The sequence below is a fragment of the Colletes gigas genome, unplaced genomic scaffold (genome assembly GCF_013123115.1).
Source record: "Colletes gigas isolate AHSC1104 unplaced genomic scaffold, ASM1312311v1 Colletes_gigas_Sc00001, whole genome shotgun sequence".
Classification (NCBI taxonomy): Eukaryota; Metazoa; Arthropoda; class Insecta; order Hymenoptera; family Colletidae; genus Colletes; species Colletes gigas.
In genome coordinates, this window is record NW_025106630.1 from 9230532 (window position 1) to 9243710 (window position 13179).

At 42.8% G+C, this 13179-nt stretch overlaps 1 protein-coding gene across 2 annotated transcripts in view; it reads right to left on the reverse strand.

Moving 5' to 3' along the window:
* Positions 1-4720: 4720 nt before the first annotated feature.
* Positions 4721-13179, reverse strand: part of LOC122397039 — an 87884-nt gene continuing 79425 nt past the window's right edge. For both annotated transcript variants that reach the window (XM_043395866.1, XM_043395858.1), the window contains exons 12-15: positions 8606-11059; positions 8238-8444; positions 7767-8162; positions 4721-6465 (exon numbers count right to left, since the gene is read on the reverse strand). In XM_043395866.1, coding sequence (XP_043251801.1) covers positions 6266-6465; positions 7767-8162; positions 8238-8444; positions 8606-11059 — 3257 coding nt within the window. In that variant the 3' untranslated portion in view covers positions 4721-6265. The remainder of the gene's footprint in view (positions 6466-7766; positions 8163-8237; positions 8445-8605; positions 11060-13179) is intronic.

Here is a 13179-nt window from a genome sequence, read left to right on the forward strand (position 1 = left end):
TTAGCCTCGGTTCTGACGCAAATGCCTGTCTCTCTGAGTTTTCATATGTACGGTGACTCGCCACTGAAACTTGTTCCTCACGTTTTTTCTTACTCATATACGAATGGAATTTAGTCGTCTACTTTGTATCGATGACTCGTTACCGCGTCAGAAGAAATTTATGCACTAAGAAATTCAGAACTGAGCGAAAAGAAGGAATGAGAGCGAATGTATTGAATCGAAAATGAGGAACAAAGGAACGGCGTTAGTCATATGTTGATACTAACCTAACCTGAGACCGAGTAGAGCTTAAAAATTCAAGTTGTGGCGAATGTAATTTACTTATAACAGTAACACAGACCATTAATTTACAAGCTGTCTAGGAACCGTAATGAAATGGTAAGAAATGTTGTTCTTTAAAACGTTGACATTTATCAGATATAAGATTAAACACAGGAAATGATAATTATGTCAAAATTAATCAGCGATAATATAAAATCGTACGAGACATCTGACAAATAAAATTGCAAATAACAACAGAGTTGCAAAGATTCGCGACTAGATAATGCAATATTATCGGTGGATATTGAAATCTACATTATCAAAACATATCTCAAAGACGCGATCCGAGAAATATGTACTGCTTATGTACGATCATGAATCTTTTATTGATATAGAATGCAAACCAAGTAGAATTGATCCAAACATTTTTTACGTAAGAATTTGTTATGTGTAGACCTCGGTTATTGCAACCTCGGTAACTGAATGGTGTCAACAAGTGGAGGGGATGGTTGCTAAGTAACAACTGAGTTTGAAGACTCTACGTATGAGCCATAAATAGTAGGGATACATTCTATGTAGCTACTTCTCATTGGACTAGTAAGTTTGATTATATTGTTACTATATGTACATATGTATTATACACGATTATAAAAGTTAAACTTTTAAAATGCACCCGCATATTTCTGTTATTCAAAATATCCATTTATTTAAGCCGTGAAGGATTTAATGGAAATATGGTCTGAATAATTTGACTCGGATTAAGGCCGCAATAATTTAGCTAAAGAGAGTCGTATGCAGCTCGTGAGCAGCAGGTCACTGACCCCTGTTTTATTGGATTAAAACACACTGATTGTAAGGATGATTTCAGATGTTTTTGCACATTGTATAGTAATCATTCTCTGGTCTTTTTAGCAGATTGCTTCGCATCATTGAAATATAAAGCTATTCTCTGAGCCTAATTTTTAAGTATTGTTTATTATTAATTCTAGTAAACAAAACTAGCGTGCCAGGTGTTTCACAATGCATTTCTTCGCGAAGAATGTACGACACAGTTTTTCCAAGAAGTGGACAGAAGTTATCTTGAAAGAAACCGCATATTTCGCCCGCTATAAACCGCTGGAATCGTTTCGAACAGCGTTTTATCGCGCGCTGCACTGTTTTTGCCTATTCGCTACTTTCTGCCGGGAACGCGTAGAGTTTCGCGTCGATTTTACGCTTTGCTTGCGACGATTCTACGCAGGGACGAGCAAAATTTCGTTCTAACGATAGACAATCATCAACACCAAAACATAGCAATTCATTCGCGACGTTATAAAATAATTGAAAATTTATTTTTAGAAATCAGAAGCCCATTAGCTTCTTTCTCGTTGATAAAACTTTTCGGAAGAACGTGTAAATCTTTCCCGTAATATTTTTTACAGCCTCTTTGGAAATTTGCATACAAAATTTGCATACACATTATTAAAAAAAAAAATTGACACAGTTTCGCCCCTTGCATAATTGGTGAAAAGTAACGTCGACGATCTCGTTAAATTTAGGTCTATAAAATAGTCTTTATAGTTTCATGAGCATTATTTTGCGTTTATAACACTCGTTACTTTTCTCTCCGCCTCTATTGCATTAGCATTATCTCTGTATATTGGATTTTACGGACAATATTAGAGAGGTAAAGGTTGTGGATGACTTTGAGTGTGAATTATAGCATTTAAGTGTAACAGGATTATTCGCGAAGCCATTTAAACCTCGATCGAAATTAGGTGCGTGCGTTTTTTGTTACGTTCGATGTGGAGTAAAACAGAGTACTTATTGTGTAGTTCTTGAAATAGTATTTCATCCAGTTTTCGCGCGAGATCCGATTATAATTCCGATTCGTCGCATTGTTATTGCTGTTCTTATCATCTGTAACGGACACGGTCGAAGTTCGCGTTCGCAGCATCCTTTTTCCGCGTCGACCAGTCACGTTCTCTTTGTTGACTCCCACCGTATGAAAAACGGTGCGGTTGCACGCAGTGCAGGCGCATCAAACGTCATATTTATCTATGTTGATCCGATAAACATGTGGCAAATTGAATTACTAAATGTTCTGGTTTGCTCGTGGAACGTGCACGTGACGGGACGCCGTTTTACGTGCACCAACGTTTGTGTACGGAAGCGTCTCGGTTAAAATCTTTGCACTCTTGCGGGGCCAATTTTTGCGTAATCGAACCGTCTACTCCGGTAATCTATTTTTAGGGAAGAGTCTGCTCGAAATTGTCTTCGAAATACCGTACACGCGTGCATCAAATCAGGGTAAAAATAGAGCACGACGCGCTCCACGAGGCAAAGCTAAAAAAAAATTCTCGTACGCGATTTCTTGGAAAACAAGGGGAACTGAGCTTACATTGCAACAAATTTTCACTTATCTTGCTCTTTAAATATTTAACGATGGAACAGCTGCTTACTACACGAGAATGTTAAAATATCGTGTTAACATACTATGAGATTTTTAAACGAAAATCGATACGCGAGGCGAGATTGTTATGGCTTTAGAGCAGATAGGACAAACTGGCAAGTTTGTTCCTAAAATAATTGATACTATAAGAGGTTCAAAATACCAAGTAAACTGTGGTGGAACTCTGATCATTGCAACCTCGATTATCGTACGCGAGCTTCGCTCGTCGCATTGAGCTGACGAGTGAAGCGGCCGGTCGTTCATCAACGAGCAAATTTGAAGGAGGAAGTAACTGGTAGTAATAAGTGAGGACTCCTTCTCATCGATTATTTCATGAACCTCGATCGCCGCAGGAAGTTTCAGCCTCATTTTCCGGGCAATAATCGCGTTTCTGAGCCGACCAAACGCGTTTCAAAACCTAATCGACCGATCGAGGTGCATTGTAGGAGGTCAAGGAAGAATTTAGAGAAAGCCTGGGTCGCTTGATTATTCACATAATTCTCATTACACGCGATTGGTTCGGAATGTATGCTTCGCGTTTTACCAGTCGATTAAGTGAAACACAAAGATCGAGAAATCGACGGGTACGCGCGAGTACTGTAATCTTCACAGTAATTTCCAAAGAGCTCGTTCCATCTTCCTCTGAGTCAGATGCACGTGTCCCTGGTATCTATTCGCGTGAGCATCCTGTGTTTCGTATAAAATCGCGTACACGGTGGAATATTATTCTTCGTAATTTTTATCCGCTTCCTCTCTATTTCAGAAATCTAGTTTTACTGTAAAACTAGAGAATTAAATATAGCGTACAGTCGTATACCTCTGGACAACGTTACCCGTAAACTTTACTCGTAAAAGGTTTTTCTTCCGCCATCGTTCCGCTCTTGGCGCGCATCTGTGCTCGCGAGACCATCTTCTATTCTCAGAAGGCAAAATTTACGAATGCCTATGGAAGAAAGGCCTCCAAGACCTCGCATTCCGCGTCTTCGACCGCGGCTGTATAATTGCACGCTTGCTATCTCGTCGCAACCGCGGTTCGTACGCTTTTTTCCTCCTTTTCTCGATATTTCGCGTCACGCAATTTGTCCATCTTCTGGCCGGGCCCCGTTCGTGATACGGCAACAAATTAATATCCGTCGCTGATTCTCGTTAGGGAGGACTTTGCATTTTAATGGAGTGTCTCGATTCTAATATCCACTCGATAGCGTATCGTTGGATTCAGAGACCATCGCGTCGCTCTGATTACTCGGCGCGATGCACTCGCCGCGAGGCTCCGGTGCAACTGCACTCGATTAATGTCTGCATCGCGAAAGGCGTATGTGCAATCGGATGCATTCGAACAAAGGATCGTGAATCCGATCTTGAAATTTACGTCATTTGAACTCAAATTATCAGCATGCTCGGGAATCAATTCTTTCTTGATCCTCAAAACAAAGCAACAAGAATTAGAACATTATCGCTATATTGTATTTTGTTTGAATAAATAAATTGTACGTAACTATTATTTTTTTTATTAAACACTGCATCGTTTCTGGTTTCTTTCTAGTCGAGATTCGGATTTCAGTTGTTCAAGAGCGAGAAGGCACACGTAACCCTTTCTCTCTCGACTCCCACGAGATGCTCCGAAATTACTTCGGGCAGCTTCGGGGAATAGAGAGAGAGGGCGTGTGTCAGTTTGTCTTTGTCGATTCTCCGAAACTCCACGAGCTCACGTTCGTGTGAGAAAGTGAAATGAGGTGTCTCTGGCATCTGTGATCATGTCAAATATTTTAGTCAGTCTTTGTAAAATTTGTGACCAAATAAAAGAAACTCTTCGCATTTTACTTACTGTATCATCTACTCCTCGATTCGTTGCTGATTTTTTCTTCTTCCCTGTAATACATACATATGCTTTATTTGAATAGAACATATTTTATAATGGGTTGGGAGGTTGTAGGTAATCAATGGTCAGAAATAATTATGGTAAACACGCGTAGCGGAGGCAGGAATAAATATACTCGAATAATTCATATTTTCAACAATTTACTCCTAGGCTCTTGTTTTGGCCAGATCGGGACCAACAAATATTTTGTGGTCTCTTCTTGTTACACAATACATAAAAATAATGATATTTACAAATGTAGGATAACGTTAGGCACTCAATGAACAAAACGATGAAATTATAAATGGTTTTCCTATTATACATACTGCAGGTGTTACGACGTATAATTGAACGATGCACTCAGAGAGCAGAGTGAGATACAAGTACAAGGATACTCAAAAATTAGTACAGCTATGATTCAGTTGTATGTAAAAAAAAACAAAATTTTGTCTTCAACGAAACGAATTTTATTCGCATTCGATTACTGTTTCTTTGCGATTCGATTACGGTTCGAACGTGTTGGAATGTTGGAGGTCGGGTAACAAGCATATTTTCACGTGGAATGTGCTCGCGCGATGTTTCAACGTTTTCGTTTAAATTAAGTCACTTTACCTATACTGTAAGTACCTCACTGCTGTTGTTACATTAATTTTTTTTCTTTTTTTTCTTTCTTGCATTCACTGGCCTTCGCGTTCACTATTCGTGAACAGTGGACATCGAAAGGAAGGATCGATCACTGCTCTGATCTCTCGGAATCAGAAGTGATTTTTTCCCGTATTCTACGAATGTCCGTAGACTAGAGTTATTTCTATCTCGAAACATCCTTTAAGTTAAAAATAATTGTTACAAGTCTACCGTCTCGATTCTTTTTCCTTGTATCCCCCGATTAATCGCAATCGCAGCCTGTGGTACGTTTTAAATGTGCTTCGAAATTCGCGTCAACACAGAGCTTACATACACCATCGAGTATCACGATGCAAAACGAAAAAAGAAAAGAAAAATCTCACAGTCTATATATCGGAGTAACTTTTTTTTTTTTTTTTTCTCGATCATCACTGAACCGATTCGGTGAACGTCGATCCTCTCGTCCTCTCATTTATATCGATTAATATCAACGATCGACTCATATACAAATTGCGCCATATCATTGTTTCAAGTTGTCTTGACATTAAAGTCCACATTACGCAGAATAAAATAAGTTATACGATTTGTCTATTTCTCATTAAAATATTATGATACAAATTACAATTATTTATAGTTCAGGGTCTAAGAGCCGTTAGTTGAAACTATAAAATCTTTATTAGCCACTTCTGTAGACAACTAAGAAGTGCATACATATATTTCAGTATAATTTCGTTTTTGTACAATCAATCTTACACGTGTTCTCATACTGCTGATATGGCTTTCATCGTTACAACAACATCCTAAACAGTTTCTCGTTTCATGAAATATAAAGATGGTTCCGGGCGACCCTTTGAACAGTCGCACGGAAATTGCTGTTATTGTGTTTCGTGTTTTGTATAACATGTATATATTTAGTCGCAAAACAATACGAAAAAGGCTGCTGTACATTTGGTCAATAAAACTTCCCACGCGATCGTTCGCTTGCCCCGAGTGTCGTAAGAGGTTTTATACTCGGTACTGTACGCTAACGACCCTTAACCCTTTGATAATATCACAGATGAATGAGTTTCCGTGTTGTGCGTTGCGCGTCGCTACCTAAGGTTCCTAACAAGTGCGTTAATCCTTTCAATTTTTTCACCGAGCACTCGCCTCTCCGAATCGAGAGCCGTTCTAGCGGATAAGAGTTCGTATATCCTTCGTTCCAGTTGGATCGTCTCGGAACGCAAGTTGTTCGACTGCGCCACCAGTTTTGATGTCTCGCTCGTCAAAATTTTCTTCTCCAATGCTTTCTCTGAAACGAAACACACTCCAACGTATCAGACAATATTACGTTATTCGTAATATACAGGGTGTAAACGATAACTTTGGAAAAAATCATAGGGTAAGTAGAGGTCCCATAGGCAAGTATTTTGAGCATGGGAACCCGTGCCCGGAAATGCACCAGTAAAGAATTACGGCGATCTTTAACTTTTGGTCTTTCGCGCCTGATGGGTAGGCAAACTAGGGGTAGTTTTTTTATTGTTTCTTGACCATGATTTCATTAAATGTTTACGTTGTTCATCGTAAAACTTTCAATGTTTGTCCACGACTGACCCACCTAAAAAAAAAACAGTTTCCAGTACGAGGGGTTTTCTATCCATAAGGAGCTAAAGACCGAAGTTAAAGATCGTCGTAATTTTTTACTGGTGCATTTCCGGACACGGGTTCCCATGCTTAACACTAGAAAGACTGAAACTTAGTATATACCTATATTGGCCAAAAGCAGACAAAATGACTGCATTGTGAAAGATTAACTAATGTGTAAAGAAATTTGTTTAAAATTAATTTTTAATATTATGTTATAATATTATGAATTTAGGGCGCAGAAATAAAATAAACAACTTGTTAGAACAAGTATCACTGCATAAAGATTCGAATAACAAGTACTACTTTAGCTTATTGAGAAATTGCAATTTATCAAACCTAACCCAGATCTAACCCAGACCTAACCCAGACCTGACCCAAACCTAACCCAGATTAGGTCTGGGTTATGTCTGGGTTATGTCTGGGTTAGGTACGCCCAAATCGACAATTTATCATGTACTTGTATGTTATCATGTGTTGGTAATCGAAAAAAAAATGAAAACTGTTATTTCAATACAGAGTCGAACTGGTCATATAAGAAATTTACTCAATTCAATAATAAGAGTCATTTGATTATTTAAAATTTCCCAAGCAGTCAAAATGACTGCTTTTGGGCGATATAGGTATAACACATATATATATATATACCGGAAATGAAGGAGGGGGGAGGTAACTACAATTATTAATAAACGCATTTATATGTTGTGCAAATAGTCACAAAATTCTAAGAAATTGTGTCATTATATACATAATTGTTTTTCTAATTGAAATTAAAAAGCAGTCAAAATGACTTCCTTGGGCAATCTAGTGTTAAAATACTTGCCTATGGGGCCTCTACTTACCCTATGATTTTTGCCAAAGTTATCGTTTACACCCTGTAGATAGTACAATAAATGTAATACAGGCTCGAAGGAACAATATCTTCTGGGATGCTTTGAGCATACAAGGAGACATTCGCTGACGTTTTACCTTTGGAATATTCTCTATACGCGAACATGATGTCCTCGATCCCGGCCCATTTAGATCTTTCCCTTCTACCAGCGACGTTCTCGTCGGCGTTCTCGTCCACGATCTTAATATCCACCACCTTGCAGTGCTGTTTCACGCCGTTCTCGCCGGGCATGGGCAATGCAGGATAACACATGGAGAAAATGCTTGGAACCAAAGGCGGCAGAGGCGGTGGCCGTTCTGGAACATGCTTCACTTTTACCTTGTCCAATAGCCTCATCTTTTGCGTTGGTTTCGGTAACGACGGAGGACTGCTCGAATAAATCTTGGCGATCTTCTCGCAGTACGCGGTCACGGAGTTCGTGCTTCTCCGTTTCTTACGATCCTGCAGCACGTACTGCCACGTTACCTCTGCCTCTGTAAGTTCAACGAGAGTGTCGTTTAATTATCTCGGGTACATAGAACATATATAACAGAATCGAAGATATTTACCGTCTCTTCTAGTGGGAGGCATCACATCGAGACCAATGGTCCTGAGGAAACCAACTTTCGGCTCAAAGTCTGGCGCGTGAAGTAACACGTCCGGATGGTCACGCGGTATCGGCAATACAGATTCGATTACTGGTTCCGGTTCCAAAGGTACGTCTGGTGGATCGGGATTTAATCTGTATCTCTTTTCCACTTTGCAAAGCTCTATCTCTGTAACAGCCTCGAACGCGTTAACAAAACAATGCTTGGAGAGGGTTGGAAAGTGTCGAGGGTGGGAACATTTAAAGAATCAAACAGATACTTTTATTTACAGATTACGTTTTTTTATTATGGAGGAATATGTGATAGTTGAATCAAGAGCAGATTCTCACCGTTTCTCCTGCTCAAGGTGGTCAGGCCGAACATGGCGAGGAAAGCCAACTTTTTTTCTGAATACTGTAACTTGGCCGGCGGACCTTTGGTGATCCATAGATCCATGTCCTTGATATCGTCGTCGCCTTCGGAATCGGAACTGCACGCGAGGCTCGCGTTCCTCTCGCGTTTCCGTTTCCTCCTCCTCTCGGCTAGATCTAACGAGGACGTCAGCTCTTTCGGTTTCTCAGGTACAAGAAAAGACTTGTCGCCAGTGACATCCTGTTTGACTAGAGCCTTGCTCAGGTCAGGCACGTTCAACACCGCTGGCTCGCACTTCACGGAAATCTCAGTCAAATTATTGCACTTGTCGGTGAAACAAAATGCGGCGGTTTTCAGCTCTGTCGAGAAATTCAACAGTTTCTCCTGGTATTTTGGTATCTGCAATAGAACGTTCGACACGTTCTGACAGGTGCGCAATACTTCCTCGGACTTGATGCTCTGCATCAGCTGAGTGGTGTCTATCGGTTTTTGCGCGATGTCGTTTATGCTAAACTTAAAACTCGGTTGAAACGATAATGTGGACAAAACGTTACTCTGATCGTTCGTTAGATTGGACTCTACCTCGGTCTTGATCTCCTTCTCGGCCAGATTGAAACCAATCGGCTGAAAGGGCGGACCTTTCCCTTGCTCGTAGGTCGTATGAGCGGTCAACGGCTTGTCTTGCACCGTGCTCTTCCCCGAATGATTCTGACTCGCCGTTGGCTGCTTCGCGTGGTTCTCGACTTTCTCGTTGCACGAGCTCGGTTTCCCATCCTTGGCCGTCGTCGTGTCCGCGTTGCTCTTGTGATGGGCGTTCGCGTGATTCGTTATCTTGTTCCCGCCGTTCGAGATCAGGCTGTTGCTGTTGTAGCTCGCGTTCACCGTCGTTTTCTCCGCGGCTATGCAATTCACCGCGCTCGACGCTGTGTTCTCGTTTCGTTGGGACGTCGCTATCGCCTGCTGCTGGCTGGTCTCGCTGGCGTGATGCGAGCTCTGCTGCTTCGTGCAGATCGAGTTGGTCACGTTCGTGCCGCTGTTGCCGCAGCTACCGCCGCTGGTGGTCGTTAACGTCGGGACGCTGATCTTCGGTTGGGAATGATGCTGATGGGGTGACGTGGAGGAGAAGTGGGGCGGTTTGTACAGGCCAGGTACGTGCGAGACGGGTATATGAGGATGATGGAACTGCTGGGGCGGGTACGGTATAGGCTGCGAGAGCGACTGCTGAAGACTGATCTTCGTGTTGTCCGCGGTGGAGTTGTCGGGTATCATCTGACCGATCGGCTGGGACGCGTTCGAGGTGGTCGCGGGCGACTTTATAGGCGATTCCGGATGGGAGAGCTGACTCGTTATGCTGTGATTATGGCTGTTCACGATCGGCCTCTGTTGGGGTTTCGACGTGGAACGAAAGGAATCTTCGAACGGTCTGACGAAGGCCGGTTGTGACGCGACCGTCGTCGCGGCGGTCGTCGTGGTGGTCGTGGTCGAGGCGTTCGCCGTCGTGCTCGTCGGTATCGTGATCGCGTCTTTGCTTCTGGACGCGTGGACGCCGTGGGACAACGGCGGCGATTTGTGGGTCAGGGTCATGTGGGTGACGCTGCTCATGGTCGAGGGAACGGCGTTGGGCGTGGTCAGGCTGTGCGTCGCGTGGGTGGTTATCGTGCCGTTGCTCGACAACGAGCTGGTCGTCGTCGTGCCGCTCGCGCTGCTGCTCCGTTGCTGATGCTGCGACGACGACGGCGGCGGGGGCGGCGCTGGTTGCGACTGTTGCACTTGCTGTTGCTGCTGATGGTATATGGAGGTCGTAACGGTGGTTGTCGCGCTGCTCATTATCGTAGCTGTATGCTGACTAGAATGAATGGTGGTGGAGGGTACGGGAGGCAGATGTAGGGAGGGTATAGAAATGATAGGCGCCAGAGGCATACTCAAGGGCGGAGGTGGAGGCGGCGGTCCTATTACGGCCGGCGTTAGGGATGACATAGAGGCTATAGAAGGTATAGGCGGAGGGCCGATAGGCGCTGAGCTTATGGCTGGCGGAGGTCCAAGGTTCAGAGGGGGCAAGGTAGAAGCCAAAGGAGGCGGCATGGCGGCTGAGCTCACGGAACAGATAGAGGCAGTGGCCAGGGACGGCGGTGGCCCGATGGGAGCAGCTGGATTCGGGTAGCCTGGCAAACGGGAATGATAGATGCTCGGTGTTCCTGTTGGATCCGACGATTGTGGCTGCGCGGTTGGCTGTGGCGGCTGCCCGGAGGACTGATCCTCCTTTCTGGACTGATGGTGACTGTTGCCGACCGATCCGACGCTATTGTTACCGTTGTTGTTGGCGGTGCTGGTGTTGTTGCTACCGCTGCTCCCGCTACCGCTCGGCCGATCTCTGTTCTCGCGTTCTCGCTCCCGGTCGCTATGCATCTGAACCGCTATGGTCGGCTTCCTAGCTGGAACAAATCCCGAACACAGTGCTTGGTAATCTTCCACTGATCTACTGCTATTTAGAGCTTATTTGGTACGGCGAACGAGTCGTCCGGAGCAGTGTTTCTTTAAACTGCGGCCAAAGGAACCCTCTCGCGTCGATCGGTGCTCTTAGGAGAAGAGAAACGTTTTATAGAATAAATTCCTGGCACAACGCACGGTGAAAGGTTTTCTTAAAATGTTTAAACATGTCTCATCTTGTTCACCAGACTCTGTTGAGAAACACTGGTCTAGAGCAACACTCGTCGCTTAGTGATCTAGCTCTAAGCTACTACCTCGCGTGGCATTCAAGCTTTCGGTTAGATTCGTGCGCGAGGAGAAGCGTTAAATCGGTTCTTGAGTCAGCCTAAGGCGTGTCACGAACGCTGTTACCGTTTTTGCGAGAAACGATCGTCGCTGGTATTCGGACAGCTATCTCGATAGGAAACTCTCGTTAGAACGCAACGTCTGTGCAGGCCACTCCGCGCGAATATCCTCTAGAACACTTCAAGCGCGCGCGAAAGATAAAAAAAAAAAAACAGAAAAAACATCGCAATCTTTCGTAACAACGAGATCGTTCGTTCACTTCAAACTTACCTGAAGCGGTCCGTGCACACACAAGCGCGTCGTTATAAGAATTAGCTTAATGTATTCGCATCGAAGTATTGGGGATGATTGCCATTCGAATTTTCCACGATAACTGGACAACGTATAGATCGGAAAAGAAAGAAATTTCGCTAGCTATCGGGACGCTCGCAGTCAACAATTTTCATATTTTTTTTTTTTTTTTCCATATTCAATCAACGTACGGTACGCAAGGCCCGGCAGTCTTCGACAGAAATAACCGAATCTTCCCCAAAACTGTTTCAGAAAATGAATCGAGGGTCAAGAATTCCAAGTCAAGCAGAATTTTGATCACGTTTTGCAATGTTTATTTTCAATTATAGTCCAAATATACATGTTTACATAATAAATTATATAAAAACGGTATAATTTTGATAAAAGAACATGTTTGACAAAGTTATATACATCGGTGGATTCGGTCAATGACGGATGAAATACGTGTTCACTACAATTAAGAGAAATTATTCTGACATTCAGTGTTTAATTGCAAATTTCTAAAACAGTTGCGGGAGCTAACGCAAGAGTGCACTTCGCCTGGGGAAAAGGATACAAAAAGTTTTCATCGTGATCGGTATCGTATTCAGAGTTCACGAAATGTTTCGTCGACGTTCACGGGTGTTATCAGTTGTTCCACAAAAAAGAAGAGAAAGAATCAGACGATATCGAACAGGTCCATGAAAACAAGGAGTACATTTACCAACGACTTACGACCACCGATTATCATTTCTTTTCTTTAAATTATAATATATACGTTAAACATATCGTACATACGCATATGAAAAAACCAGTTGGAATACAAAGTTGAATTTTCGTTTTAAAGGGGTAGTCGGGGGAGAAAAAAAGAATTCGTTTGCAGAACAAGGACGCTTAAAGAAGTTCATAGAAAACACATGAGTTTTTTTTGTTGTACAACGACGCAACGTCGTCCTTTGAACGGGACTATCGATCGTAACAACGACAAAAATATGTTTCTGTTATTTTGTTCTCATACAAGGTGTGCACTCTTATGTTGACGTTTCGCCGTTTAAGGACGTTACTAACTACAAAACGATTAACTATGTAACGAACATTGTCATTGTACATGAATAAGAGGTATAATTCCAACGCTACAAAAATCAGTTGGAACACAGTTTGCCTCGAATACGATATAAATGGATTTTTTTACGGCCGACCGAAGGCCGACTTACTCTTCCGACATGAACAGAGAGAGGATTAGTCGTTCTTGGCAGCTGCCGATAAGTCTGACTTCGGTCCACAGGTAAACAAAAAAAAAAAATCATTAGCTAAATCGGGCCTCGGAGAATTGATTGCATCTTACTCTCTTTCTTTTTTTTTTTTTTTCTTTTTTCTCTTTTCAATCTTCACTTCCGATTAATCCTAACCGAACGTAGGACAGACACGACGACGACGTTTCTGTTCTCTCACCCTCTCGACTACCGAAGCGAACGGTTCTCTCAACGGGGTGCGTTCAACGTGGCCAGCA